The sequence below is a fragment of the Trachurus japonicus genome, chromosome 17 (assembly GCF_045865225.1).
Source record: "Trachurus japonicus isolate A0001 chromosome 17, Traja_1.0".
Lineage (NCBI taxonomy): Eukaryota > Metazoa > Chordata > Actinopteri > Carangiformes > Carangidae > Trachurus > Trachurus japonicus.
In genome coordinates this window covers 37,090,183-37,116,935 of record NC_140923.1, presented here as the reverse complement: position 1 = coordinate 37,116,935, position 26,753 = coordinate 37,090,183, and the positions used below count along the sequence as shown (strand labels likewise).

General features: G+C 41.9%; 1 protein-coding gene across 2 annotated transcripts; it reads left to right on the top strand.

Annotated features, from left to right (window-relative positions):
- The first annotated feature begins 4,365 nt into the window (after nt 1–4,365).
- LOC146971332 (rap guanine nucleotide exchange factor 4-like) lies at nt 4,366–26,713 on the top strand. Of its 2 annotated transcripts, XM_085805863.1 has the most exons (30): nt 4,366–4,609; nt 8,739–8,881; nt 9,721–9,809; nt 10,834–10,980; nt 15,093–15,165; nt 15,482–15,537; nt 16,443–16,549; nt 16,695–16,816; nt 17,319–17,502; nt 17,877–17,961; nt 18,713–18,773; nt 19,050–19,126; nt 19,624–19,770; nt 20,060–20,154; nt 20,311–20,396; nt 20,839–20,906; nt 21,741–21,902; nt 22,000–22,088; nt 22,177–22,204; nt 22,291–22,366; nt 22,815–22,961; nt 23,160–23,257; nt 23,560–23,685; nt 23,980–24,158; nt 24,312–24,402; nt 24,524–24,574; nt 24,906–24,993; nt 25,105–25,169; nt 25,296–25,350; nt 25,466–26,713. In XM_085805863.1, exons 1-30 carry the CDS (start codon nt 4,542–4,544, stop codon nt 25,591–25,593), a joined length of 2,991 nt encoding a protein of 996 aa, XP_085661989.1. In that variant the 5' UTR covers nt 4,366–4,541; the 3' UTR covers nt 25,594–26,713. The 2 variants fall into 2 exon arrangements, with proteins under 2 accessions (XP_085661989.1, XP_085661990.1); XM_085805864.1 differs by lacking the exons at nt 4,366–4,609; nt 8,739–8,881; nt 9,721–9,809; nt 10,834–10,980 and adding an exon at nt 14,086–14,339.
- Nucleotides 26,714–26,753: the final 40 nt, after the last annotated feature.

Below are 26,753 nucleotides of genomic sequence, written 5' to 3'. Positions count from 1 at the left end.
GTGTCTACCTGTGCGTGTGTGTGTGTGTGATGCCAGTGGGTGAGTCGGTGCAGTACCTATGTCTGTATGTGAGGCTGGCTTGTATGGCAGATGGACGGGACTGGACTGGACTTGACTGGACTGGACTGATCAGAGCTGAGCCGAAGAATGGTTCTGCCTGCTGTGACCTGGATCTGACTGGAGACCATTGTCCCAGGTGGCACTGGGACCTAGTTGATATAAATACTGGCCAATCACAAAAGCCTACTTCTGAATGAGGCTAACCAAGAGAGGGAGGGGAAGTAGGGAAACTGAATTGAAGTAGAGATGGAAAATGTGAGAATGATGTCAGGGTGGGTGGCAAAGTAAATTTAGGGAGGTAGCTGCTGCAAGAGGGTGAGCGAGGCAGAGATAGAGACAAAGAATGGAGAGAGACATTTAACCTGGATTGGTTGAGACAGTGAAAATATGAAAGATTCAGGGGTGGCAGTCATATGATTTAAGAGGTACAGGTGGAGAAAAAATGTGTGAGTGTGTGTGTGTGTGTGTGAGCTGGTAATCCCCAAATCCCATTTCTCTCACCAGCAGTAGGTCACCTTGACTTCTACAGAAGTTTTTGTTCCTCCCTCCTCAGGTACACATTGGGATTTTGCTTTCAATTTAGACACAGCCGTGGCTGCACTCACACAACACACACACACACGTAGCTTTGTCATGTTTTTAAGGAGCGCTAATAAGTCTGCACATGTTGAAGATGTTGAAGATGAGATAGAGTAAAATAAGATTGACTTCATCACTCGGGGGAAATTTACAAATAACAGTTTTTTTCTGCAAGGTAGAAATAATTGAAATGAAAGTGTGAAGGAAATAAGAGTACAATAATAAAAGTATAAACCCATAGTCAAAATACTGGTATATATTTAAGCAGGAGAGGAGAAAAGCACAGACTATGTACATATTACACAATTTAAAAAGGGACGGGACTTAAATATGAAAAGCACTTGTATATCAGAGCTCCAGGTAGGAATTATATTGCACAGCAATATATAGATCATGATGATGAAGAAATGTGACGGTGAGAAAAACCGGTCAGTATCTGGTGTGACCACCATTTGCCTCACGCAGTGCAACACATCTCCGTTGCATGGAGTTGATCAGGTTGTTGATAGTGGCCTGTGGAGTGTTGGTCCACTCCTCTTAGAGTTGCTGGATATTGGCACGAACTGGAATACGCTGTCGTATCAACAACCTGATCAACTCTATGCGAAGGAGATGTGTGTACTACTGACTGGTTTTCTGACCCCCCCCCCGTACCCTCCAAATACAGTAAAACTGCACATTTTTGAGTGGCCTTTTACTGTGGCCAGCCTAAAGCAAAACTGTGCAATATTGATGTTGTCTAATCAGCATCTTGATATGCCACGCCTGTGAGGTGGATGGATTATCTCGTGCTCACTAACACAGATTTAGACAGATTTGTGAACAATATTTGACAGAAATGGGCTGAAATGGGCCTTAATGGAAAACGTTTTAGATCTTTTAGTTCATGAAAAATGGGAGCAAAAACAGAAGTGGGATGTTTATGTTTTTGTTCAGTATATTCAGTATCAGTTTAGTATTTTAGCTTTAACTTGAATTAATGGTTGCCAAATTAACAGTGTTAATTTAAAGAGTCAAATGAGGGGGAAAGGACAGATGCTGTTTTCATACTGAGACACTGTCAGACAGCTGATGATATCAGCTCTGTGTGTGTGTGTGTGTGTGTGTGTGTGATGTAGGCTGCATTTGGCAGACAGTCATGCCCCATATGGTTATCTGTTCAGTCAACCATATTTTGAGTTCCTCAGCTTCATGAGGGAATTGCACTCAATCCCCGCAACATTTAAATGCAGACACGCACACACACACACCCATGGCTGGGATGAGCAGACAAGTCAGCGGCTTAAATGAGCAAAGCACAATGCAGCAGTTCTGCATGGTCAGTTTATTTGGTGCTCTGACTAGGTCTGATGTGTCCCCTCAATGACTTGCTTTTTTTTTTATAGCTCATTGTTGATGCCTCCTTAAGTCCGTAAACAATGACACTGCCACTTTGTGTCTAGATATGTGTACTGCACGTTTTATTTTAATAACATTATGATGATATAAACCTGCACAGATTAATACTGTATATAAAGCTTTATATATCCTACCAGAGCCAAACAGAATAAATAAAATTAATCTTCCTTAAGCTGTGATGTAATTTGGAAAGAGGCTTAGATGCAAAGGCCTCAGATATGCATTTCTTTAAAAGCTTTTGTCTTGGGCTTTTAAAGCTGTACATAAAGATGAAACATTTTTATTATTAATCCGAAGCATTCAATGCCCCGGTGTTCTTGTTTTTTATGCTTTTGTGATTTCACTTCTCCACATTTTTCAAAAGGAACATTTTAAAAAATAGAGCGCTACCCTCTCTGAGACAGCTGGCTTGGCACTGATGCACACATACACTTCATTTATGGTGAGAACTTGCCCAATCACCCCCCAAGTATTACAGTCATGCGTGATGAAGTGCCATTTTAAACAGATGCAGCAAGGCAAGCGTAAACATCAACACACATCGTCCACAGTTTCAACAGGTGCGTTCGCACATTTCGCACATTGTAAATGACCTGATGCGGCAGAAGTAACAGCTTTGATGATGATGTCAGTGTGCTGAATGAAGAGAGGAAAACAAGGGCCCAAGTTGCAGTTGTAATTCTCCTTCCATTATGTCTTATTTATCATTTGATAAACAATCCTTGCCTCCCTCAGTCTGTCCTGGCATGCTTTATAGCATGTCCACATTCCCCTTGCAACTGCTGCTCTCTCTGTTATCCTCTCCTTACTTTATGGGACATAAGTTATGGTTTTAGGCAGGGCCGGCTGCTTAAAACGTCCCTGCTCCTCATCAAGTGCTCCCCCCCACCCCCACCCCCACCCCCACTGTCCCTCCCCTCCTCCCTGTGCTGCGGTGACAGGCTACGTCTCTGCTGCTGCTGCTGCTGCTGCCTCTCATCACTTGGGTTGGAAGTTGCTGCTTTGTTGCTGTTCATAAACAGGAATCTTTCAAGGCCACAGCAGCTGCATCTTACACTGGTCTTAATATATCTAGATCAAAGCCTCCATATACAGTACAGAACCAATGTTCACAGCTTGCGTGTGCCGTTCTGCCTCACGTAGCTGGTTTAATACTGACAATGCACAGATTTGGCTTCTTTTCTCCCCCCATCATCACAAGACCTTTAATCAAATCCCATTAATCATCGTGGTACTTTGAACATCATAAATAAGAGAAGAGGCGACAATGCAGTATTGGATCATGAATCAGGATGTTTTATAGGAGGTATATGCATAATCTAGGTATTATAGGAGAGTAGGGACTCATACATCTGGAACCCTGGTCACTGAAGTATTCAGACATTGTGTTAAATCTAGTCTTTGTCATACATTTTGTCTGCAAACATTAACTGACATTATTTTCTCACATAACTAGTGGGATTGTCCCTGTTGTTGTTACTGCTCCTACGGTTAAAATGCATGCGGCATATTAATGACCACAGTCCAAATTTACCACTGGGGGCCATACATACATCATAAACCTCAAATGAAGATAACATGCTTTAAAAAAAATACATATTTCAATACAAGAGTGGATTTACACTGGTTAGAAACTGGCATGTTGTTGTGGTCGACTGGATTGTTTTTTTGTTTTTTTTTCCCATTTCCACTGACTTTATGCACACACATCTTGACTCAACATAGCACTGATGATGAGTCTGCTGTGTCCCACTGAGCTATGACTGTATGACAGTGAGGCAGCAGCAGCACAACAACACCCAGAAACCTTGAAGCTGCCAAATGAAATCTGACCAGTATCAATGATTTAAAATCACTCCTATGGCTGTGACATGTCCAAATGTCTTCTGTGAAAACGACTGGTGGCATTTTGGCCCAAAGACACTACATAAAGTGGACTAATCAGGAGGTGATTCAGGCTGAGCACAGACCTCTGTAGGCTACACTCTCCTGTTATACAGCAAATATCTTTATTTCCCAAGCCCCAGTAGGGTCAGCTTCAAATATTGACACATCAAAGGCATTGATTGTCTCACTGCTGCATGCAATATAGGCTACTGTAGCCTGCAGAAAATACTTTACAGATATAAATATTCCTCCAGGGCTCACTACAGCTACATGTTATACTCTTTCTTAATTAGTTGTCCAAAGTTAGTAGGATATAAAATAACCCCGTGAAGCGTGCACTGCAGTGTGTTTGTTTGTGAGCCCTCCAGCTGCCCTCAAACAGCCCACTGTGGCAGACTGACACTAGTCATCTGCACATGCCTTGATGAAGGCAGCATCAGCATCAGCAGCAGCATCAGCAGCAGCAGCCGCCTGTAGTTGTGTTGGCAGCTCGGAGCAGAGGGGCGGGGAGGGGGCGCAGTCGGAGCTCACGTTCATTAACGACCACCGACAACCGGGAAGGGAAGCCTCCTCCTCCGGTAGCATCACACACACACACACACACACGGCCGGGGAAGATGGTCGCAGTGCAGACGTCCCCTAATTCGTCTCCGTCTGCGGAGTGGATTTGCTGTCTGGATAAAAGGTGAGTGAATCCACGCCACGATGAACAAGCCCCCATCCACGCCGCGCGTCCACACGCGGCAGCGACCGTACGTGTTTTCTCATCAGCCCCTCTCTTTTCATTCATCCGCGTCAACGTGATTAATCGGAACCGGCGATCGCTGCGTGTGCAGTGTGTGCAATGATAGCAAAGATAACGCCTTGTCTGTAGCGTAGTACAGGTTACTGTCGTTATCAGTGAACAGATGTCCCTAAAAAACGTGATTGTAAAGGCTTCAGTGCATAAAAATAGCCTACACACCCTCGTTTTTTTTTTTTTATAATTCCCGTTTTTGTATCTCCTCGGTCAAAAAGGCGTTGGTGGCTTCGAGGTTCACTGGGATGTCTCAGCACTGCATGGGCTGTGGTAGATGGCTCATTAGACGCACATGGTTTGTCTGTCCGCCTGAATCAAAGAGCTTTACGTTTTTTAAAATACTACTGGGTGTTGTGTGTGGGTGATTTCTTTAAAATAAGGATTAAAGGCATTGTTGTTTTTTCTTCCTAATTCTTTTCCCCACAGGGCTGTATGTGAGGCTGTAGGCTATTAGTCTAGTCTGGCTTAGCAGAACAGGTTAGAACAACTGAACAGTCAATTTACAGTGTGTTAATTATCAACTCTGCTAATAGGTTTAATTCCTGCTGTCTCTGTCCAGTGATATTAAAGGTCCTAAGCTGCGTGCATGCTGCTGAATCCAAGGGAGAGGGCTTTAATAAATAAAGAAGATGAAAGGGCACCTGTATACTAATTACTGTAGCAGAGTAGATGATGCACCTAAACACTTTGAGAGAAAAAAAGGAGATATATAAGACATACACCCCGCAGCTCATACACCCACACATACTGTACACACCTCACTATGACACATCGGCACGTTACCATTGGCAACCTGAAGCTACCATCTTGTCCTCTCATCCCCACCTATGATAAGATTGGATTTATGATCTGAATACAGTGTGCAGTGATAATTCAATATGCTATCATAAAATACATGGGAAATGGCCAGGTATTCACATTTTAAAGGTGGAAGTACAAACAATCAGGCATTTGCCTTGATAAATTAAAGTTAACATTTTTTACATATTAGTTTTCTGTTTGGATTCCATTTTTCAGCTTAAGTGTGATTTCTCGTTTATTTGTTGTTAAACATGGAGAATTCTGTAAAGATATACTACCACTGTGAGATGGGCGTGACCCTTCCTGTGCTAAAATGCTGTCCAATCCGGTGTTTAGGATGAAAACATCCATCATACAGAAAGCTCTGGTACTCAACATCATACACTAAATGCAGCCCATAAACATTTGTAGATGTGTGTCTGTAAGGGCAGGATCTTGTAGAGCTCTGAGTGCTCCTCAACTATGCACCTCTTATTCGATCAATACAAGCTCAGCGTGCGTGTGTGTGTGTGTGTGTGTGTGTGTGTGTGTGTGTGTGTGTGTGTGTTTGGGACCTTTCTTCCACAGTATCTGTTGATGTGAGCAAGTGAAGAGTGAGAGGCGGGGAGGGGGAGGAAGGACAAGGGAGTAAAGACAGAGGTTAAGATGTGACTGTCACTAATATATCTGTACAAAGACATTTATTGCCAGTGAGTGTGAAGAATTGAGATAAGATCTGATTTGTTTTGTTGAGTGTAGCCTCAGGCTGGTAATGGATGGTCCAGTCAACACACATAGCCCTAGAGCAGATGCTTGTTGACATTTAATGTCCCTTTAAGGCAGGAAACTAGACGCACCAAGTGTAGTGGGACAAGCCATTCAGAATACATAATAAACAATTAAACCAGTTAATAATTAAACACAAGTTAAATATATCCTCTCCTACATAGAACATGTAGATTAATTTGTAAATATGTCAAGCCTGAATGAGTAATTTGATGAGTAATTTTTAAATGAGTAAATTGTAGTCTGAGCTGTGTGGTGTGTGGTGATTAATATTCAGTGTTTCTAACAGGATCTCAGGTCGTTGGTGGTGATACAGATGGGTGCTGTGTACACACAATTCAAGAGTGGATCTCTGCTGCTACGCTAACGTATTAATCTGCCAGCTCAGGAAGTCAGTTTGTGTTGAGGCCGCCTGACATCTTGGTTAGCTGCCACAAATCAACCTATGATTTATTTGTCTGGATTACACCAATTTTTTTCCAGATGGGTGTTTCTTCAAACAATCTGCAGAACCTTCTGGTGTCTCTCAATTTCCTCCTCGCTGTGTCATGCTGGTCGATTAGTAAATCCTCTGTGCATTGTGTGCGTGTGTTTTGCCATGATTCGTGGTTGAAAGCTGAGATCTTTGCTGACATGGACAGTGGGGGGTGGGTGGGGGGCTCGGGAAGGAGAAGTCAAGGAGGAGAGAAAAGGGAGATAGAGGGAGGGAGAGTGAGATAAGGTGAACAGCTCTCAGGTCACATCCGTCGCACACCAGCGGGCTAGTCGGCAGATTCCTCCAGACAGGCAGGGAGTGAGCAAGCACAGGACATCAAAGCAGGAAGAACAACAAAACAAGGATTTAACGGGAGGGGATTAATTATAAATGACAGATCTTAACAGTTTATTGTAGACGAATGGGTGAAGGGTGATGGCAGTATTACCCACTCAACCCTGAAGAGTTAACCTCCCTGTCTCTCCCTATTGCAGTGTGTGGGAGTCCACCTGTCTCAGCCATTAACCCAGCCCACACTGGGATATGATGCCCTGCTGGAGCTCCGAGGGCCAATACGCAGGCAGTAGGTGGATGATGGGAGGATGAGTCAGACACAAAACAAGGGAGAAAAAGAAAGAGAGACAAAGAAGAGACCTGTGTGTAATCGCCCTGAGCTTGTAGCAGATGTTGTGGTACCGGAAGATGTGTTGTGCAGCGCAGGCCCTTAAGGTGTAGTCTGTGTTTATCTGGGAGTATTGTCCTGGCTACTGAGGACAGCGTACTGCTCAGGGACACACATATATGTGTTTACTGCTGTATGTACATGTGTGTATGGGTAAAGAGGGAGTCATCGCTGGCTGTGAGCTTGCAAAGCAGAAATAAAAGGATAATAACAACGGGATGTGAGAGTGTGTTAGCGGTGGGACTTAATGGATGAAGGGAAATGTGGTTTGTGCCAGTAATGGAGTGGAGAAAATAGGTAGCTTGAAGAAAAAAGAGGGGTCATTTGTTCTTTTCCATCTTGTCTGGTTTGTTCCCTGGGAGGAACAGGCAAGTCTTGGGAGAGAAGAGAAGAAAAATGGATGAGATAAGATTAGAGAAATGTTTAGTGGAGGCAGACAAAGAAGAGAGCTGGGAGCAAGGGAAAAGGAAGGAGCTGAAGGAGGAGAGGGGATAGACGGCCTCCCATCTGTGAAGGAAGAAATCCACGGTGCATTAGCTATTCTGTATGAACACACACATACACACACGTGGAAGGATGAGTCACTGGGAAAGGGAGTTTAAGTGAATGAATGGGGCTAACTCCAGCATGTGTTACTCTGGACATTTTGGTTCTATAGTTTTTTCACCACCACATCTCAGGAGCAGAATGTTAAAGCTCTTAGATCAAACTTCTTTTTGTTCTCCTGCTTGTGTGTGTGTGCGTGTCTGCGTAGATATCCAACCGTGACATGCATGTGTGTGTGTGCGTGTGTGTGCGCACTCAGATTTAAGCGTATTAGAAATAGCAGCAGTACAAATGAGATCTTGCATCAACACCCTGTGGGGGGTCTGAGCCGAGCGAAGTAACGCCTGCAGCTCTCCACTGTTATCAGCAGACACCAGGCCCAACAATAAAGCAGCGTGCTCGCACACACACACACACACACACACACACACAAGTGTGTCAACAACACTAAAACAATAGTGCTGTCTTTTAACTTGGAGGACAACATCACTGATTCCTCATGTTTTACTCCATTAACTAGTGATTACAAACCTTTAGCGTTACTGCGAAGCTATTTTCAAAGCACGCAGTAGGTTTTTGATTGATTTCTTAGCCTTCAGGGTAGGAAATGAGCATCCATGAGATGGATAATCCATCACAGTGAGCATGTTACATCACGCAGTTAATCATTTTGTAACACCAATGACATGCTTACTTAACACCTAAAAGCTACTGTAGGTCTAATGGTGGGGTTTCTCTGCACACAGGCCCTCGGAGCGCTCAGGAGACGATGTGGACATTATTCTGACCAGACTGAAAGAGGTCAAAGCCTTTCAGAGGTTTCCATCTCCGCTTTTACTGCAGATCTGCGCCTGTGCCTTCTATGAATGCCTGGAGAAAGGGATCACCTGTACGTACACACACACACGCACGCATGCATACGCTGTAGCTGGATTATAATACAGTGTTTTTTAGCAGTGACAGCCTCAGCCACTGTGAAGCATTCATCATATAGTATACAGAATTATACTGTTCTATAGGAGTCATTATACATATGACAGTCATGCTGCAGTATCTTCGCTGTCTTCTTAAGGCTCTGTTATGATGCATTCAAATGCAGAGTACTGTGACGATTTATTCATGTGTGCACACACCTCTGCACACAATATTAACGTATTAGTGTTGATGTAGGCGTTGAATGAGCCACTCAAATCTAAATAAGGAGTTTGCCCTCTTCCTGTTGCACTGTGTGTTGCATTGCCATGTTTCTACAGTAGCCCAGAGCAGACAAACCAAACTCTGTCGTCACGTTTTTACATCACCCATAAGGATTGGGAAGGGAAGAAGAAATTAGAAGAAATAGATAGATACATAATGTCAATCGTCTCAGGGGTTAATTTGTCTTCACGGTCTGTGAAATACACAGCTACACAGCTATGCATATACGCTCATGCCCCTGTCTGCATCCCAGCATGTACTTATAAGCTGACATGATGGACTGTGACGTCGCAGCAGAGCTCGAGCCAAGAAGAAATATTTTTGGTCTAAATGGAGGAATACTGGTGGTATATTATGGAATAGTGTTGTGATTTATTTTTATGAATCAATCAATCTGGTACCACTTAAAATGTGTACTTTATAATAATAATCATAGTCATAATAACTCTATTTTAAATCGCTTCATAACCAATACTATGTATGACATGTCAAAATACATTCAGTGTTGCTGTAACTCTGTTGTTTCTGCAGTGTTTCGACAGGGAGACATAGGCACCAGCTGGTATGCTGTCCTCTCTGGTTCTCTGGATGTCAAAGTGTCAGAAACAGCCAACCACCAGGTAACCTCAGGATCAAATGTCACGACTTTCACACTTCACATGTACTGCTGTGCATCTTCTTTGTGTTTTACCGGCAAATCATTTGAATAACAAATGAATAGATGATGAATTAAATCTTGAATCAAGGGCACTTCCAGATGAACTCACTCCTTTCATTTCTATTTTTGTGAATAAGAAGTGGGTTTGTGTGGCTGCCATTTCCTATTCCTCTCACACCGTTCATAACCTTCACTGCTGAGATCCAGGCTGCTCTACAAGTGCTCCCCACGTTAGAGAGCTGGTCCTGCACGAGCCTCTTCAGTGCTGACATTGTTCTGCTACATTAGCTCATGTCTCCCTGTTTAAATATGCCAGAGCAAAGCTGCCATGGCACAGAAAACAAGTCCACTGAGGATTGTGTTTTCCGCTTGCACTTTATACCCTTTATGCGAGAGTGTGGAGAATAGGGTTATACTGTACATATAGAGGAGAGGAATGACACGTGGGAGAAGAGAGAGGGAGGATTTGTTTCGGAGTGAAAGACAAAGATAAGATGCCCCTTCATTGTGAAACGTCCTCTTCATGTATGTAGCCCTAAAGTGCCACTGGTGGCCTAGTTTCTGTGGCTATATTTGAAATGTCAGATTGGACAGCTGAAAAGGTTTGCGTAGCATGCAGACAGAGTATTTGTTTAAATGAGTGGACGTTGTTGGTTTATGCGTGTGTGCATGTCGATGTGCATTTGTTTTTCTCAAACCCCTTCAATTATGTCTAGCACCTAGAGATATTTTCCTCACAGGAGACCCTGTTTATCAGGCTCTCATGTTTAAATTTATTTGCATTAATTATCATACATTAATCTGTCTGCTCTCCATGTCTGTCCATGTTCATAAATAAACCCTTATGATATATTGCTGTTTATTACTGCTGTCTGGCATCACAGCGTAGCCTTGCACTGTACTGCTACAAAACCCCACCATTATAACTGACTATTACTCCTCTGTGACAGCAGCAGTTTAACCCAGTATATTGTGTTTGTGTGCAGGATGCAGTCACAATCTGTACACTGGGGATTGGGACAGCGTTTGGGGAGTCAATCCTGGACAACACGCCACGCCACGCTACCATTGTCAGCAGAGAGACCAGCGAGCTGCTCCGCATTGAACAGAGGGAGTTTAAAACCCTCTGGGAGGTGAGAGACAGAGAGAAAAAGAGATTTAAAGACTGTTTGTAGCTGTGAAGTGTAGTGTGAACTGGAACTCGTGTGATTCAGCTATAAACTCTGTCTTGGTAGTGAACCAAAAGGTTTCCATCTGTGGAAGAGCTTCCCTATTGAGACTGAAATTTTCAGACTACCTTATGTTGTAATTGTGCTTGTAACCACAAGAGGGCTGTCCACCATAACAGTGCCTTTTGTTCCACCTATTAGATACACACCTCAGGTGAAACTCAACAGTGAGTTATTTATGGCACAGGGAGAGAGAGCAAAATAGAGACAGAGTGGGAGAAGGAGCAAGCGAACGAGAGAGGAGAGTGTATAAACAATACACGACTGTGTGTGCTTGTGTGTACCACTGGATTTCTATTGTTGTCAGAGCCTCATGTGACTGAGTGCAGGCTGTACAGCAGAAGAGATAATGCACCAGACCAATGCACCGAGCTGAATACATGTAGTATTTTTATATTTTAGTGCAGCCGGTGAGATAAGTGCAGGGGTGTCCTGAGGTGGTATTAATAAATGCCATTAAGCTGTATGAGATGAAAATATTAGTTAGTTTAAAGATGACATAAGTATTGCAGCACAGGTGTAATCAGTCACTGTAATCAGTCACTGGCCTTTGCACTAATTAACATTATTGCTTCCACCTGTGATTTTCCTGCTGCCACCAGTCATAGGACATACAGTAACAACTTTTAGAGTTGGGAGTTTTATTGGGACATGTCCCAACTGGTACTCACTATATACTTAGGAAAATATGACTAAAAAAAAAACAAACAAGTTGCAGGTATTATTGTAATTAACTTGCAGATATTAATCAAATGTAAATACAATGATTAAATAGCAGACACTGCAGGAATAATCTCTCCTTTTACACTTAAAAATGTTAAGAGCATGCACCAGCGCTAATTCAAAAGGTAAGACTATTTATATCTCCACCTAACAGATAACATTGGTGTATTATACATAACTTAAATCATTAGAACAAAGAGGAGAGAAAATATACAGTTAGTAAATTGCTTAGATGATGCATGTCCAGAATATGAAATGTTACAAATATGTAATTAGCCATATTTAATAGATGAGATATTGCAGACAGATGCTGTATGATGCAAAACTCTTTGTACAATGAATAAGTGCTCAGTAACATGACCTGGCCTGGAGACTGGCATCATCTTTGTGAGTTGGCATGGTAGAGGCTGCCTCTCTGTGGGCCTCCTTGTTGAGGTTACCCTCTCAATTCACCGAGTCCCACTCAGAGAGGAAGTCCTGGCAGAGCAGCGGTGCGGGTCAGATCACTGTGGCTTCACAGTCATCAACCAAAGGCCACAGGTGTCTACAGTGTGGACAGACAGTCTGTTCTTTTACATTATCAAATCCAAAACATTGTTATTTTTTTCTCTAAAGTTTATTTTAATGTATACATTATTGCTTTCATACTAGACCACCACAGAGGTTATGTTGTATGTTGAATGTAGGAGTTTGAAAAAAATTATTTTCCAAAGTGAGATGTGGAAGTTTCCATCACTTTCATCAGTTTCTCAGGAAAGGGTTAATTAAATCGGATATGACTTTGTAGAAAAATATGATCCAGATAATAATCTTAATCTGACAGATTTGTGTGTGATTGTTTAGCCTTGGCAGAGGAATTGACTCAACTGAATGGTAATGTAGTTATATGTTTGATAATTGCTCCAGGACATTTTATTACTAATTTTAGGGAGAGTTGCTTGTGTTTGTTCACATTGAGTTTTGAGGTCAGGCTCAAAGTAAAGAGCCATTTTGTGTGTCTTGCTTAAGGACTCTTGAGAATGCTTGAATCTTGAATCCACCTCAAAGACTTTCATTAACTTGAGCACATCATTGACTTCAAAGCCGTCAGTCAGACTAAAGCGAAGCCATTTTATATTATTACCAAACGTGAAAGGTTTTTTTTTTTTTTTTCAATAATGAAATGGTGCATGTGTGCCTTTTTACTATTTGATGAGTAACAGTAGATAGGTTTGGTTTCATGCCTTATCCAGGGTTTATAAATGTTTGGAGTTCATTGCTGATGATTTCAGCAGCATAGGAGAATTAGACAATAATTAGATATGGATTTAACTCACATAAAAGGAATATGAATATTGTATTTAATGTTCACAATTCCTCTCTGTGTAAAAGTGTAATACAAATGCAGCTGTGACAGCTTTACTGCGCTCAGTGTCAGGACAGAACACATTTATCGATTCATTATTGCGATTTATGATAATGACCTCTTCAGTATTATTACCACAGAAACATGATATCTCCATTTTATATCACAGGAGAATGTAAAGGTGAGATAAGGCAATAATTGGTTATGAAAGTGTGTGTGCTATCTTGTTATTGGGCTTGTAGTGTTTTGTTGGTGAACTAAGTGCACTCAGTCTCCCTCTGTGCTGTCTATTTTAGGGCAACAGACATAAAGCAGAAAACACAGCCCGAGGTCGTCCTCTTTTGAATCTTATTCAGCTCGTAGTAAAAGGATCTTTGTGTTTTATGTCTTGTGTGTCTGTGTGTGCACACGGGCATGGGCTAATTTGTGTGCTTGTGCTTGTTTATGGCGAGGACTAGAAAGCTACGAGATGAATGCAGTCATGTGTTTGATGAAAGGATGAAAGCAAAAAAGCGGTGCTCCATAATTCTAACACCAAGTGAAAGTGAGATGAATAAACTGGCTGTGAATGTAAAACAGCTTGTTGTTGCTGACAGATGTGGGTAAACACACAGTGTATCAAACTGCTGTCGGTTGCATGGCTGTGGAGTCGACTACGTCCGGCTGTTATTGTAAGTCTTCCCCACTTTATTTCTCTTTTCTTCTTTACTCCTCTTCCCCTTTGACCAGCTCTACATCTCTTGTGCCCACTTCCTCTCACTTCTACGGGCCATGTTGTGTCTTTTGCCAGCCTCCTTCCTTTCCTCCCCCCTCTCTCCCTCCCTCACCCTCACAACTCCTTTCTTTCCCTCCTCTGGTTGCCCTCTCGGTCTCTCCCTCCCTCTCTCTCTCTCTCTCTCCGTCCACGAGAGTAGCTCAGTCATACTGAGGCTGAGATCACCGTGGTAACCTGTGAGGGGAGAGTGAGTGGTCTGGTTCTTGGCTCGATAACAGCGAGCCAAGCGAGGCAGAGTGGGAGACAGAGAAAGACACTGAGGCGACTGTGTGTGAGAGGAAGAGAGAGCAAAAGGAAGTGAGCGGCTTGTTTTGAGCAGGATGCTGTCCGGTGGCATGTGTGTGAGTTGTAAAGGAGCAGAGGGCAGCTCTCTGGGATCTCAGTCCCTCCAGCATTAGACAGCTCAGTGTGTTTCCCCAGGTGAGTTGTCTGTAGTGTGCATGGGGCAAGTTGGACATTTTTCCTATCACTTGTTTTTGTTGTTTTCATCAGGTAAAACTCTATTTTTGTTTTGTGATGTTTGCTTAATACTGGGATGTGGTTAATAATTTGGTTGTCTTCGTGGCTGTGTGTGTGTGTGTGTGTGTGTGTGTGTGTGTGTGTGTGTGTGTGTGTGTGTGTGTGTGTGTGTGTGTGTGTGTGTGTGTGTGTGTGTGTGTGTGTGTGTGTGTGTGTGTGTGTGTGTGTGTGTGTGTGTGTGTGTGTGTGTGTGTGTGTGTGTTTTCAGGGGGCACATTCATGCTCATAATTGCCTGTTCTGTGTATTCCAGTGTCTCTGCTATAGAAATGCAAACACACTTTATTGTTTGTAACAGCTGTAAGAACAGCATCTGTACACATTTATCAGCCTCGTGCTCTCATTAACCCTGGTCTGAATACTTTGTGTGTGTGTGTGTGTGTGTGTGTGTGTGTGTGTGTGTGTGTGTGTGTGTGTGTTATGTAATGTTAGTTGTTGTGCATGTAAATGATCTTGGTTGTACAAAGGGCTTTGTTTTGAGGGGCACTTGCAGTATGTGTGTTTCAAAGAAACACTGCTGTGTGTGTGTGTTGAAATGTTAGGCGTTTGATGTTTTATTGAAGATGTGTCATAAATGATGCATCGTAACAGTTTGAGGTGTAAATTTTTTCAAAGCTGACACTCACTCTGATGTGCATGTGTGTTTTGTCTTGTAGAAGTATCGTCAAAGCCTGGCTGGACTGCTGGCCCCTCCTTATGGAGCCATGGAGAGTGGATCTAACAATGACAGTGAGAAGGCACACACACACACATTGTCGATGCTGCTAATACAGTGTATTGGAGTATAATGTAGCAAAATACATTATTATGAATGAATGAATGAATTATTATAACTTAAATAGGAGAAGGACATACCTGTAATCCTAAAGTGCTGTCATCCACCTAATGTTTATCAGCACATCTCAGGCAGCAGTACGTGTTCCTCTAGCATTTACTGTAGCATGGACGCCACATAATGTGTTTTTTTGTTTTGTGAATGTGAAGCATCTGCATCCTGTAGACATCTTTAAAAAAAGCCAGACTGATGACAGTTTTTCCTCCTCAGGACTCACAGACAAAGACAACATGAACTCCGACTCTGCCAACAAAGCTCACAACAAGGTAACCGCTCACCCCAGCTTGGGACCTAAAATATTTTATAGGATTTGTATTTGTAGTTTTTAAAAAAAAAGTTTGACATTGCATCTTGATTTTTTAACACTACCAACATCCCTCAGACAACTGTGCCCTTACTCATAGTACTACTACTCACAGAATTAATGGACCAAGCTCACAGCCAGTTTACTGTATGGCATCAGTTTGTCTTGGATTCCTCTGCATTCCCACTACTTGTGTCAGATTATCTGTGAGGACAGGGAATTTAGGCTTGAGAGAAGATTAAATACATGTTTTAGTCTCATAGAGAAGAGATGGGTGATTTTAATGTGTTCTGCAGTTCATATTTGAAATCAAAAGGCACTTGAGTCTTTGCAGAAAACCTCCTGTGTGTTGTAAACGGTGAAGTGGGAACATAGTGAACCAGACCACGGTGTCATAACATCCAGCACTGCTGCAATCTTTCATGTTTGTGAATGAAGCAGAATGCCAGAAAGGATTTTGGAGGTGTGTGTGTGTGTTCTGTGAAGAGACAAGTGATGACTCACAGCTGTGATCCTCTGTATTCATGCTAATGCAAGCTAATACATGCACATAGAAGAAAGATCCCATCTGCCCAATTAGCATGCCTTCTTTGTTGTTTTCGGCAGCAGCTGTGTGTGCGTACACGTGTGTACACATCTGCCATTTTCCTCTCTGTCTGAGATGCAGGTGTGGTCTGTATAGGTTGTATTTTCTTGTATGTGCTGTGTTTTAATGCAGGTTCACTGATGCTGTATGAACATTAACCACAATCGATATGTAAATGTGGTTTCATATCAGTAATACTCTTAACTTTGTAAGGAAAAATATCTCTCTTATTACATTAACTACTGTAATCTCACTTAACCATACCTCTGTTATTTCAATAGATCCCCTCAGAGAAGCTGCAGAGAGCAGGAAAGGTTCTCCGCAATGCCATCCTATCCAGAGCCCCACACATGATTCGGGATAGGAAGTACCACCTCAAGACATACAGGTAGGAGTATGGTAGAACAAAGTTACAACTGTGACTATTTGTACTGAAATGTGAACATGCAGCAGCTCTGGGGGCATTCCTGTTTTTATTCCTATTTTTTTTCTGCCTTTGCTATTTGAGAAATGTGTTTTTGTGTGCATTGCAGACAATGCTGTGTAGGCACAGAGCTGGTTGACTGGCTGGTGCTGCAGAGTGCATGTGTGCTCACACGGTCTCATGCTGTGGGGATGTGGCAGGCACTACTAGAAGAAGGGGTCCTGAACCACGGTAACTAAAACATTAGCTCTTTATTTCTTTCTCTTAACAGTGCATGCTGTAAATCTAGATGGAGAAACAGAGATAATTTATCTGCAAGACTCATTAGTTTAGTTCATTAGGTTAGAAGGGTTTTAGGCTTTGATGGCAGGAGTTACTGTCTTCATGTTGTCCTGTTTAAATTTGCATTTTGTTTAATGCATAAATGTGAATTTCAGCACTAATCTGAGTGTGGAATGCAGGGGAAATTTCACCGTGTCACTGACTGAGTTAGAGAGTGGTTTTTTAATCTTAACTTCAATCACAGTGAGAGAGTCACTATGAATACCAGAGCAAAAATTAATTAGAGGTTTTGAAGCACAAACGATAGATAGATGTGGCCTTGACCTCAGAGTCTTGTACTTCAAAGACCAAGTGTGAATTTATGTTTTTTAGATAAGAAAACAACTCTGATTGCCTGTTTTTACATTTAAATGTTTACACTTGCATCCTTTTACCTGTGTCTGCTCTTTAGTGGACCAAGAGCTCGGTTTCCAGGACAAGTACCTCTTCTACCGTTTTCTTGATGACGAGGAGGAGGACACTCCGTTGCCTAGTGAGGAAGAGAAGAGGGAGAGTGAGGAAGAGCTGCCAGAGACCATCCTCTTCCTCGCTCAGATTGGACCCGACGCACTGCTGCGCATGATCCTCAGGAAATCGTCAGTCACTTGATAATAGTGTATTTCTTCTTTTGTCACATCATGCTGGCAACACATTACAGTTAACTAAATTAAACACTACATCATACATAATTTACAGCCCAATTTTTGTATTTCAGTAATGTCAGAGAGTTGGCACATTGAATTAAATGTAATCCAAAACCAAAAATATGCAACAAACAGTGATGTCATGTGAAATAATATCCCAAGTCATTTGTAGTCTCTACTTTTAAAACAACATTATCTATCATTAGGATGTGTCATTGGTAATTCCACTCCAGTGTGATAAGAGGTGGAGTGTCTTCATGGTGAGTTCATTCTGACTAACCTTTATATATGTGTGTGTGTGTGTGTGTGTGTGTGTGTGTGTGTAGGCCTGGTCAGAGGACAGGGGATGACCTAGAGATCATCTATGATGAGCTCCTTCACATCAAGGCCTTAGCTCACCTCTCCAACACTGTGAGTGAGACGGTCCAATTCTCTTTTAAAGGGACAGTAGAGGCTGTTAATTCACCAGAACCACTTGCTACAGACTTTCTGTGTTTAAGACTAGAGGGAGACGTTGTTGTCACTGTCAGCAACCCTCCCATCCGTGTAATGGGACACAGTGTTATGCACAATCTGCTCTGTGTTGGCAAGTGTTCACCGTGTGGAGGAGGCTTTAAGTCTGTACTGGCTGCAGAAGTGTTTTTGTTTTTGTTTGCATATTCTATACAGACCGTTCCCTTGCCAGAGTAAATATTACATGTACAACTACTAGATGAAGTCATGTTATTTCAGTACTATAAATAACTTGAGGCACACTACAGTTGAGGTTAAATCAGTTATTAGTCCCACTGTCCTCTATTAACCTTCTGGACACAGTGGTTATAAACGTATATAAATTACTGCAAACTAAAAATCTCATTAACTGCTTTCAATCAATTTGATAACTTTATTATGCTTACCTACAACAAAACATTTTGTCATTCCAAGATTTTATGATATAATATATGTATGAACGGTAAAAGTTGCTAAATTAATCAGTGCATTCAGTGTCAAGGGCAAAAATAATTGAATGCCTCCTCCTGATGGACTGCGAGGACGCTCAGGCCACTTTGAATAATCTTGAAAAACCCTGATCTCTGCATTTTCCTGTTCTCATGCATATTTCTGCAGTGTAGCGAAATCCAATATGACCCTAGTTTTGAAACTGTATTCTGTTTTGCAGGTGAAGAGAGAACTGGCGAGCGTTGTGATCTTCGAGTCACATGCAAAAGCTGGAACTGTGTGTGAGTCTTTTCTTTGTCCTAAAGTACATTCTTGATTGTATACATGGTCTTTTAAGATTCCCAAGAGTATTTGTAAAGTAGGTGAATCACTGTATATCTGTGTGTTTAGATTAAACACAGCACTATAAACTTTGACATAACAAGCATCTCATATCTGTCCTCTACACCCTGTGCGCCCTCAGGTGACACACCTCACAGTTTGACAACCTTAGTTTACAGAATGAGCAAGCACATTCATTGTGATTGTAAAGGAAATATGTGTTTGTTCCCTTCCAGTGTTCAACCAAGGAGAGGAGGGCACATCATGGTACATCATCCAGAAGGGCTCTGTCAATGTGGTTATCTATGGCAAGGTGTGTGCACATGCTTGAATGCCTTCACCCACCGACATGCTTGTGTTTGTTTTCTACATGAGCCTTGTTGTAGTTTTCTGCTTCATTTGATGATATTTCATTTGTATGTGCTGGTCTAACATGTCTGTCTGGAGCAGACCAGCAGGGAAACACCAGCAGCAGAGTTTGGCAAACTCTGCTCAGCTCACCGTGAATCATCCCCATGATTAAATGGCTTAAGGGATTGTACACATACACAAATTCATGCCACACAACTACAGTACAAGCAGTTGTACTGTACTGTACATGCTTATGTGTGCAAACACACATTTATCACACATACATACACAAATGCATTCTGCGCACACTGGCAGACACACACATGATTCACCCCAGTCCTGAGAGCTGCTGCTCCTGTCTGATTTATCCTCAGGGTTTAAGATGACTTGTAAACTGTGTATTTTTGCATGCATGTGCCTACATGTGTATGCTTATGCATATGTGTGTGTGTGTGTTAGGGTGTGGTGTGTACACTCCATGAGGGTGATGATTTTGGGAAGTTGGCCCTGGTCACAGATTCACCTCGTGCTGCCTCCATCGTCCTAAGAGAGGACAACTGTCACTTCCTTCGTGTGGACAAGGAAGACTTCAACAGGATACTCAGGGTAGGTGGATGAAAGCTGGACATTTATTAGAAGTTTGATGGGAAACAGTTGTTGTCACATTAGCATCAAATTGCTCCCTTTTAAAATAAATAAATACATTTAAACACCAGTTATAAACTAGTCAAGGGCTACAGATCCATTCATTGGGGTTGAGTGAGACATACTGCATGGTTTGGCTGCTTATAACCCCTTACAATGATGTTTGGCTCCCTCCTCTGGCATCTGAGCTGTATTACACTTTTAAAAAACCTATTTCAGTGATGCTGTCTTGTTGGTTTTGTATGTGCAGGATGTGGAAGCCAACACAGTGCGTCTAAAAGAACATGAACAAGCTGTGCTGGTGCTAGAAAAGAGTCCTCGGACCTCCACCCTGGGAAGCATCAAGTATGTGTGTGTTTCCATGTCTCAACAAATGTTCAAATCAACATAGCTAGCCGTGGAGAAATTGTAAAAAAAAAAGAAAAAAAGAAAAGCACTGCTTTGAGTGTAAGTGTATGTGTTTTTTTAATGCAACACTCACCTCCTCTCACCCTTTTGTAGGTACACTGTGATATCAGGAACACCAGAGAAGATTCTTGAGCACTTCCTGGAGACCATGAGGATGGACATACATCACAGTGAACCAGGTAGCCAGAGAAAACTATTAAGTGAATAGGCAAAGTACATTCAGTATTATTTTTCTCTAAAATACTGCATCACTGTTGAGCCTACATTATTTATTTGGTAGCATGTTGTAGGCTATCAATATGAAGGATTTTTCAGAATAAAATACCTGTTTTTATCTGTAGTTTTCAATTCCCAGTTTAAAAGGTTGGACACATGTTTACCTTCAACTCAGTCCCTGAAATTAAGACAAAACACAGACAGCTTACCACAGCAGAGACAGGATGTCACTTACATTATAATGAGAGAATGAATGACAGGTAGACAGATGAACAAGATGGATGGATTAATGATGAATGGTATTTTCACAAGCTTTGAGCCTACTGATTCATTGCGCCTCATTTCTTCCCGTTCCCTTCTGACTGTCTTCCCTCTTGCCCTCTCTTTTTTCTCCTCCTCTGTTAGACCCAGCAGTGGATGACTTTGTCCTCATGCACTGCGTCTTCATACCCAACAGCCAGCTGTGCCCTCTACTCATGGCACAATATCCTTTCTCTTGCCCACTCTGCCTTTATGTGAAATCGGTATATCTTGTTTGTTTGTTTTTTATACCTACTTTCTGTGATACCTACTTACCAGTTGCACCTACATACTTCTAACAGTAGCCAGCATGTTATGATGACAATGTGTCCATTGTTTGCCACAATACTATATCAGTGCTGCTGACAGCATCTTGGATTGTGCAGCTTACAATTATGCTTAGGGAAGCGCTGAAGCAGCAGTTGACCATCCAGCACTAATGAACTGCTGACTGACTGCTCACCTCTTTACACCATAGTATGAAGTTGTAATCCCAGCTGAGAAGGTCTTTTCTTGATGTATTAGTCATTGTAGTGCAAGTGTTCAGCTACTTGTGTTTTACTACTGCTGCGCTGATCATTATTGTACGTAACAAACAGCAGCATTATGTGGCACCTGTAGAAGGAAGAGGCTTAATTATGGCCTTCAGTAGATTCTGCACAAGTAGAGTTTCTATTTTCAGTCAAGTGTTTTGCTCTCGTTCTGTTCTGTTCCCTGATCAAGTTGCATGACAGTTGGATATCTACTGTACACTGCAAATAAAACATGTTCTTGAATTGTGTTGTGATAGCTTTAAATACCACTGTCTTCCTTTTGTATTTTAAGATTTTGTCTTAAACTGCATAAAAATATGAATTTGACTGTCATGATGATTCATTTTGGTTCCATGCTGTGGTACTGATGACTCAATCACCAGCTGACAAACTGGGTGTCACAGTTTTTTTTTTTTACTGTGGCCAGAAATGTAAGATCCATTTATTGATTCTTTATTTGTATTTATCTTTAACCTCGTGTGCACCTACCATGCAGCATCTCCGCCTGGCTCTGAGCAGGAGAGGCTGGAGTATGCAATCAACAGTAAGAGGAGGGCCCTGATTCTGGCCCTGCGCTGGGCCAACACACACACATACCTGCTACAGGAGGAGCCCGCTGCAGTCTCTTTCCTGGAGGTAAACATGGGCAAGCTTTCAAATGCAATAAATTACACAACTCACCCCGACCTTGTGCGTAATCTGAGCGTGGTTCTTCCTCTCTGTCTCTCCACAGGAGTTGTATGGAAGTTTATCAAATGATTCTCGGATACTGAGGGCTCTGAAGGACCTGGTTCCCGACCTGGAGAAAATCGTCAAATTACAGTATGTCTCTCAGCTCCTACGTGTCAAACCTAGTCTAATCTAATTATTATTATTGAATTTTTGTTTCTACACTTCTCTCACTCTGTAGTTCAGAAGAAGCCAAGGCAACGAAAAAGGTATGCCCAGACTACAATTTTTCTAAAAATCTGAGCAATGTCATAGTGATGTGGACACTGACATGTGGCCTCATGCCATTTAACAGAAAACGCTAATACGACAGTTCAGCAACGGAGAGGAGAGACTCCAAAAAAAACAACCCATTAGGAATCAGGATGACAGTAAGTCTGTGTGTGTGTCTCTATGATCCCCTGCTATTGCTCTGTCTAGTGTCAGGCCTAGCCTCCAAACATAAATGTCTGCCCAGTAGAAATGTGGGTGCCATATTGGTAAAGGACTGGATTTGAACCCTGGGCCTGGGACCTTTCTGTGTGGGGTTTGCATGTTTGCACATTAGGTTAATTGATGCTCTAAGTGTGGTAGATAATGGATGGAGGGATGAAAACACTGGGTGAGCAGCGTAGACTTTGAGGAATAGGCTGTCATATTTAGATTCATACTGAGAAAAACAAAGTCTTACTGTAAGTGTGGAAGCTTGATGTATTCAGCTGTGTTCTTGGATGTAATAACCATTTGTTTGCCGTGGAGAAATGCTTCTTTACCCTGGACATGGTAGGATGTGGCCACATGCATATAATATGTAAGTGATATTTTTGTATGTGTGTCTAGTCCTACTGAAGGTGTACTGCAGTGACCACACATACACAACTATCCGTGTTGCTGTGTCAGCGACTGGGAGAGAAGTGATCGGTGCTGTTGCTGACAAACTTGGCACCGCCGACGAGCTCCTGTTGGTCCACCTCAGCTCTGCCAGTGGTAAGAAGACTGTTACACTTTAAAGGAGAGATCACAAGTTCAGCTGTAACAGAACCTATAGTCAGATGATCTGTAATTTCAGTGATGTCTCTCAGAGAAATAGAGCCTGGTGCATATTTTCCTAGAATTCTTTAAGTTAGTGTTGGGACATACTGTGTCTGAGTGGTACAGCTCAGCTATTTCCTCTTTGTGTTTCAGAAAAACAAATATTGAAGCCTAATGACGTGTCAGCGTTTTCTACTCTGAGCATCAACGGGCGATTATTTGCCTGTCCTCGAGACCAGCTCAACAGTCTGGTAAATGTTATCTGTGTTTATTACTTTAGATACGTTTCTGCCATTTATTTCTATTAAGTAGCTTCTGATATACATACAGTACAGTGACACATCCTTGTAAAGCATGTCAGACATAGAATGTATTAATCAAAAACAAGCAACCAAGTGTGATGCATAATGTACATGTGCTATTTTAAAGGGACTTTTAATACATCTTTGGCCAAAACTACATTTGTAAATATTTCTCGTTGCGTGTGAACCTGTGAGATCTCACTATCTACACTCTTCTCTGTGCTTGTACATTTGTGCATTGTGTGTCTCAGACTCCTCTTCCAGACCAGGAGGGCCCCTCTGCAGGCTCCATGTCAACGTTTGAGCTGATGAGCTCTAAGGACCTGGCTTATCAAATGACCATGTTTGACTGGGAGCTCTTCAGTTGTGTACACGAGGTATCGCACATGCGCAGATACACTAAAAGCAACTAAGGGCCATTATGAGTGTGTACAGTGTGGGGATCCTTATTTTCCACTTTGAAATAAAAAGAAAAACAGTCTCATATTAGGTAACTGTGTTATATATGTAAACATTTACTGCAGGCTGGCCTTGTTCTGTACTGGTGCTGCAGTATAGTTCATAACAAAATCCATGTGGGACAAATGCTTAAAGATGCAGGGCTGCAGGACCTGTCCACTGGATTAACCCTAAACCTGCTTCTTCTAACGTGTCCTCCCTCCTCTCCCCAGCACGAGCTGCTCTACCATACATTCGGCCGGCAGAGCTTCAGAAGAACCACGGCTAATTTGGATTTATTCCTGCGGAGATTCAACCAGGTTCAACTGTGGGTTGTCACTGAAGTCTGCCTCTGTGGACAGCTCAGCAAGAGAGTCCAGCTCCTCAAGAAGTTCATCAAGATAGCTGCACAGTGAGTAGGACCTGCTGCCAACTGTCACACACTGCATACTGTATACACATTGGTTTGTACACAAGCTCTTACACGAAGAGTTTCCAATACACAGCAAGGTTGATTTTAGTCTCATTCACTCTATTCCTTGCTTGTGTGTGTTCTTGTCTGTAGCTGTCGAGAGTTTAAGAACCTAAATTCGTTCTTTGCCATAATCATGGGGATGAGCAACCCTGCTGTCAGCAGACTGAGCCAGACGTGGGAGGTAAATCCTCCTTCTAAAAACCAATTAATCTGAGTCTAGATCTTCAGTGAACCTTGTTTTCATTCTGCTGTAGCTAAAGCATGCGTTCATGTCTCACTGAGATCTTATCTGTTTTCCACAGAAACTCCCCACAAAGTTTAAGAAGTTCTACGCTGAGTTTGAGAGCATGATGGTAAGGTTCATTTCAAAGTCTCTAAAATCACATTTTAATTGGCTTTTGATTATATCTTTAATGGGTCAGTTCACCCACATTACAAAAAAAAAAAAATTATCTGGCCTACATCTGAGATTCATTCAGGTTTTATTCACCATCTTTGTATTGGTTTGGCAGCAGAGCTGTCAAACATTCCAAAACCTGGTGAACAAAGTAAAATAAAATTAAACTAATAACTAACTGAAGAGATATATCTCTAGTGTTAAGTAAGAAAAGTAAGCAGTGTTCTTCATAATCACAATGAAACAACTATAAAATATTTTGAATCTATTAATTCTTTTGACGACAGGATCCATCCAGAAACCACCGGTCCTACCGACTCACTGTTACCAAACTGGAACCACCAATCATCCCCTTCATGCCCCTCCTTCTCAAAGGTACGACTCACTGTCTACATGTCTCCATGGCGACTGCACACCAGTCACTGTGTCATATAGGAATTAATTACGGGACATGGCCACCATTAAATTTCATTCATTCTTTTTCAGATATGACATTCACACATGAGGGCAACAAGACATGTATTGACAGTATGGTCAATTTTGAGAAAATGGTGAGTTTTTCTGATCAATAAAAAGGCACATCATTACATGTAGCTTAAGTTATATGTCAGTCAACAGTGTCTTCATTATCCTCACGCTCATGTGACTAACATCTTTTAATTTCTCTATTTCATCAGCGTATTATAGCTAACACGATTCGGCAAGTGAGGCATTGTAGAAGCCAGCCTTTCAGTAAGTAGCATGTTATTAATCAGTGCACCTACATTACATTTGTCTGCTGGCTTCACAAACACTCTTTCTGATTATGTTTTTTTTTCTTGCCTTGTCCTTTCTCTTACTACATCAGATCCCGACATATGCCAACCGAACAAAAACCAAGCAGAGGTCAGGGGTTACGTTAGGAAGCTCTGCGTGATTGACAACCAAAGAGCGCTGACGCAGCTCTCCTACAGGCTGGAGCCTCGGCGGACATGAGCTCCAAACCCTCCACCACCGTCGCCTTCTCTGTGATGTTAGCATAAAACAAACAAAACACACACCTTACCTGGATACAATAACTCAACACAACTGGATATTGAGTAGCAAAATCACAACAGCCGACGACTTTAGCACTATTATGGACTCTTATGGATCAAGGACTTATACTGTGCCATTAAAAGCCTCTACTTCCTGGACAGACAAACTGTTCAGCTGCCTCTGTCGCTGTGTCTCAGACCCCAGACTGATGGTTCGTACCATCCTAGCTGTTACTGTTTGGGACCTGTTAGATAGAACTGTAATGTATAGAACTTGAATCAATATCCTGCATGACTGAACTTCATAGGCTCTGTGTTCTATACAGTGGATTTCTATCGAAGTGTCCTGTAATGTTGTGCTACCCCCAAAATAAGCCCTAGTTTACATTATATTACTGTATCTGCCTGTAAAACAAACCTTACTCTCCTGACGGTCGTACTCATAGACAGAAAACAAACACACAAACTGTAGTTAAATCTAGATTCCTCATTTTCCCTGTTGAATATACAGATGAATATGAAATCCGAGAGTACTTATTTATTTCATAATCTACGAGTATGTCAAAGTCTTTTGAGAATCTTTAGGATTTGATGTCCTTTAGGTGAATATCAGTGTCCCTTAACTACCGTAGTCAGACACTTTCAAAACTACTTAACAGAGTATTAGTTGGATTAAAGCCCTAATAGTATTGCAGTGTTAAAATTTGTCACTTTACTATTGCATTTTATTTTTACCTTGGAGAATAACTCCTGAAGAATACAAATCATTCTAGATGATGAAGTTGCTTGGTCTGATTCCTCCGATAGTTGTCCGGAGTCTAAAAGCAACTACTACTTTAAGGGGAAGTCCTGTCATCTCCCAGTTGTGTTCAGTCCGTGTAATTTTATTTTTGTATATGTGGGTGTAGACTTTTGCGCGTGTTCTTGACAAATGTCATTCATTTTCCTTTGATCTCAGGAGCTTTTGATGTGATGGTGTGTGTCGAGAACTGCCGTGAGGCTGGCTTCCCCCAGAGCAGCCTGTAACTGTACTGTATGTGTAGTCTGCTTTGTAAATAAAAATAGCTAATTTAACAGTGCTAATGCTCTGATCGCATTCTTCAAATTTGTCGTAAGTGT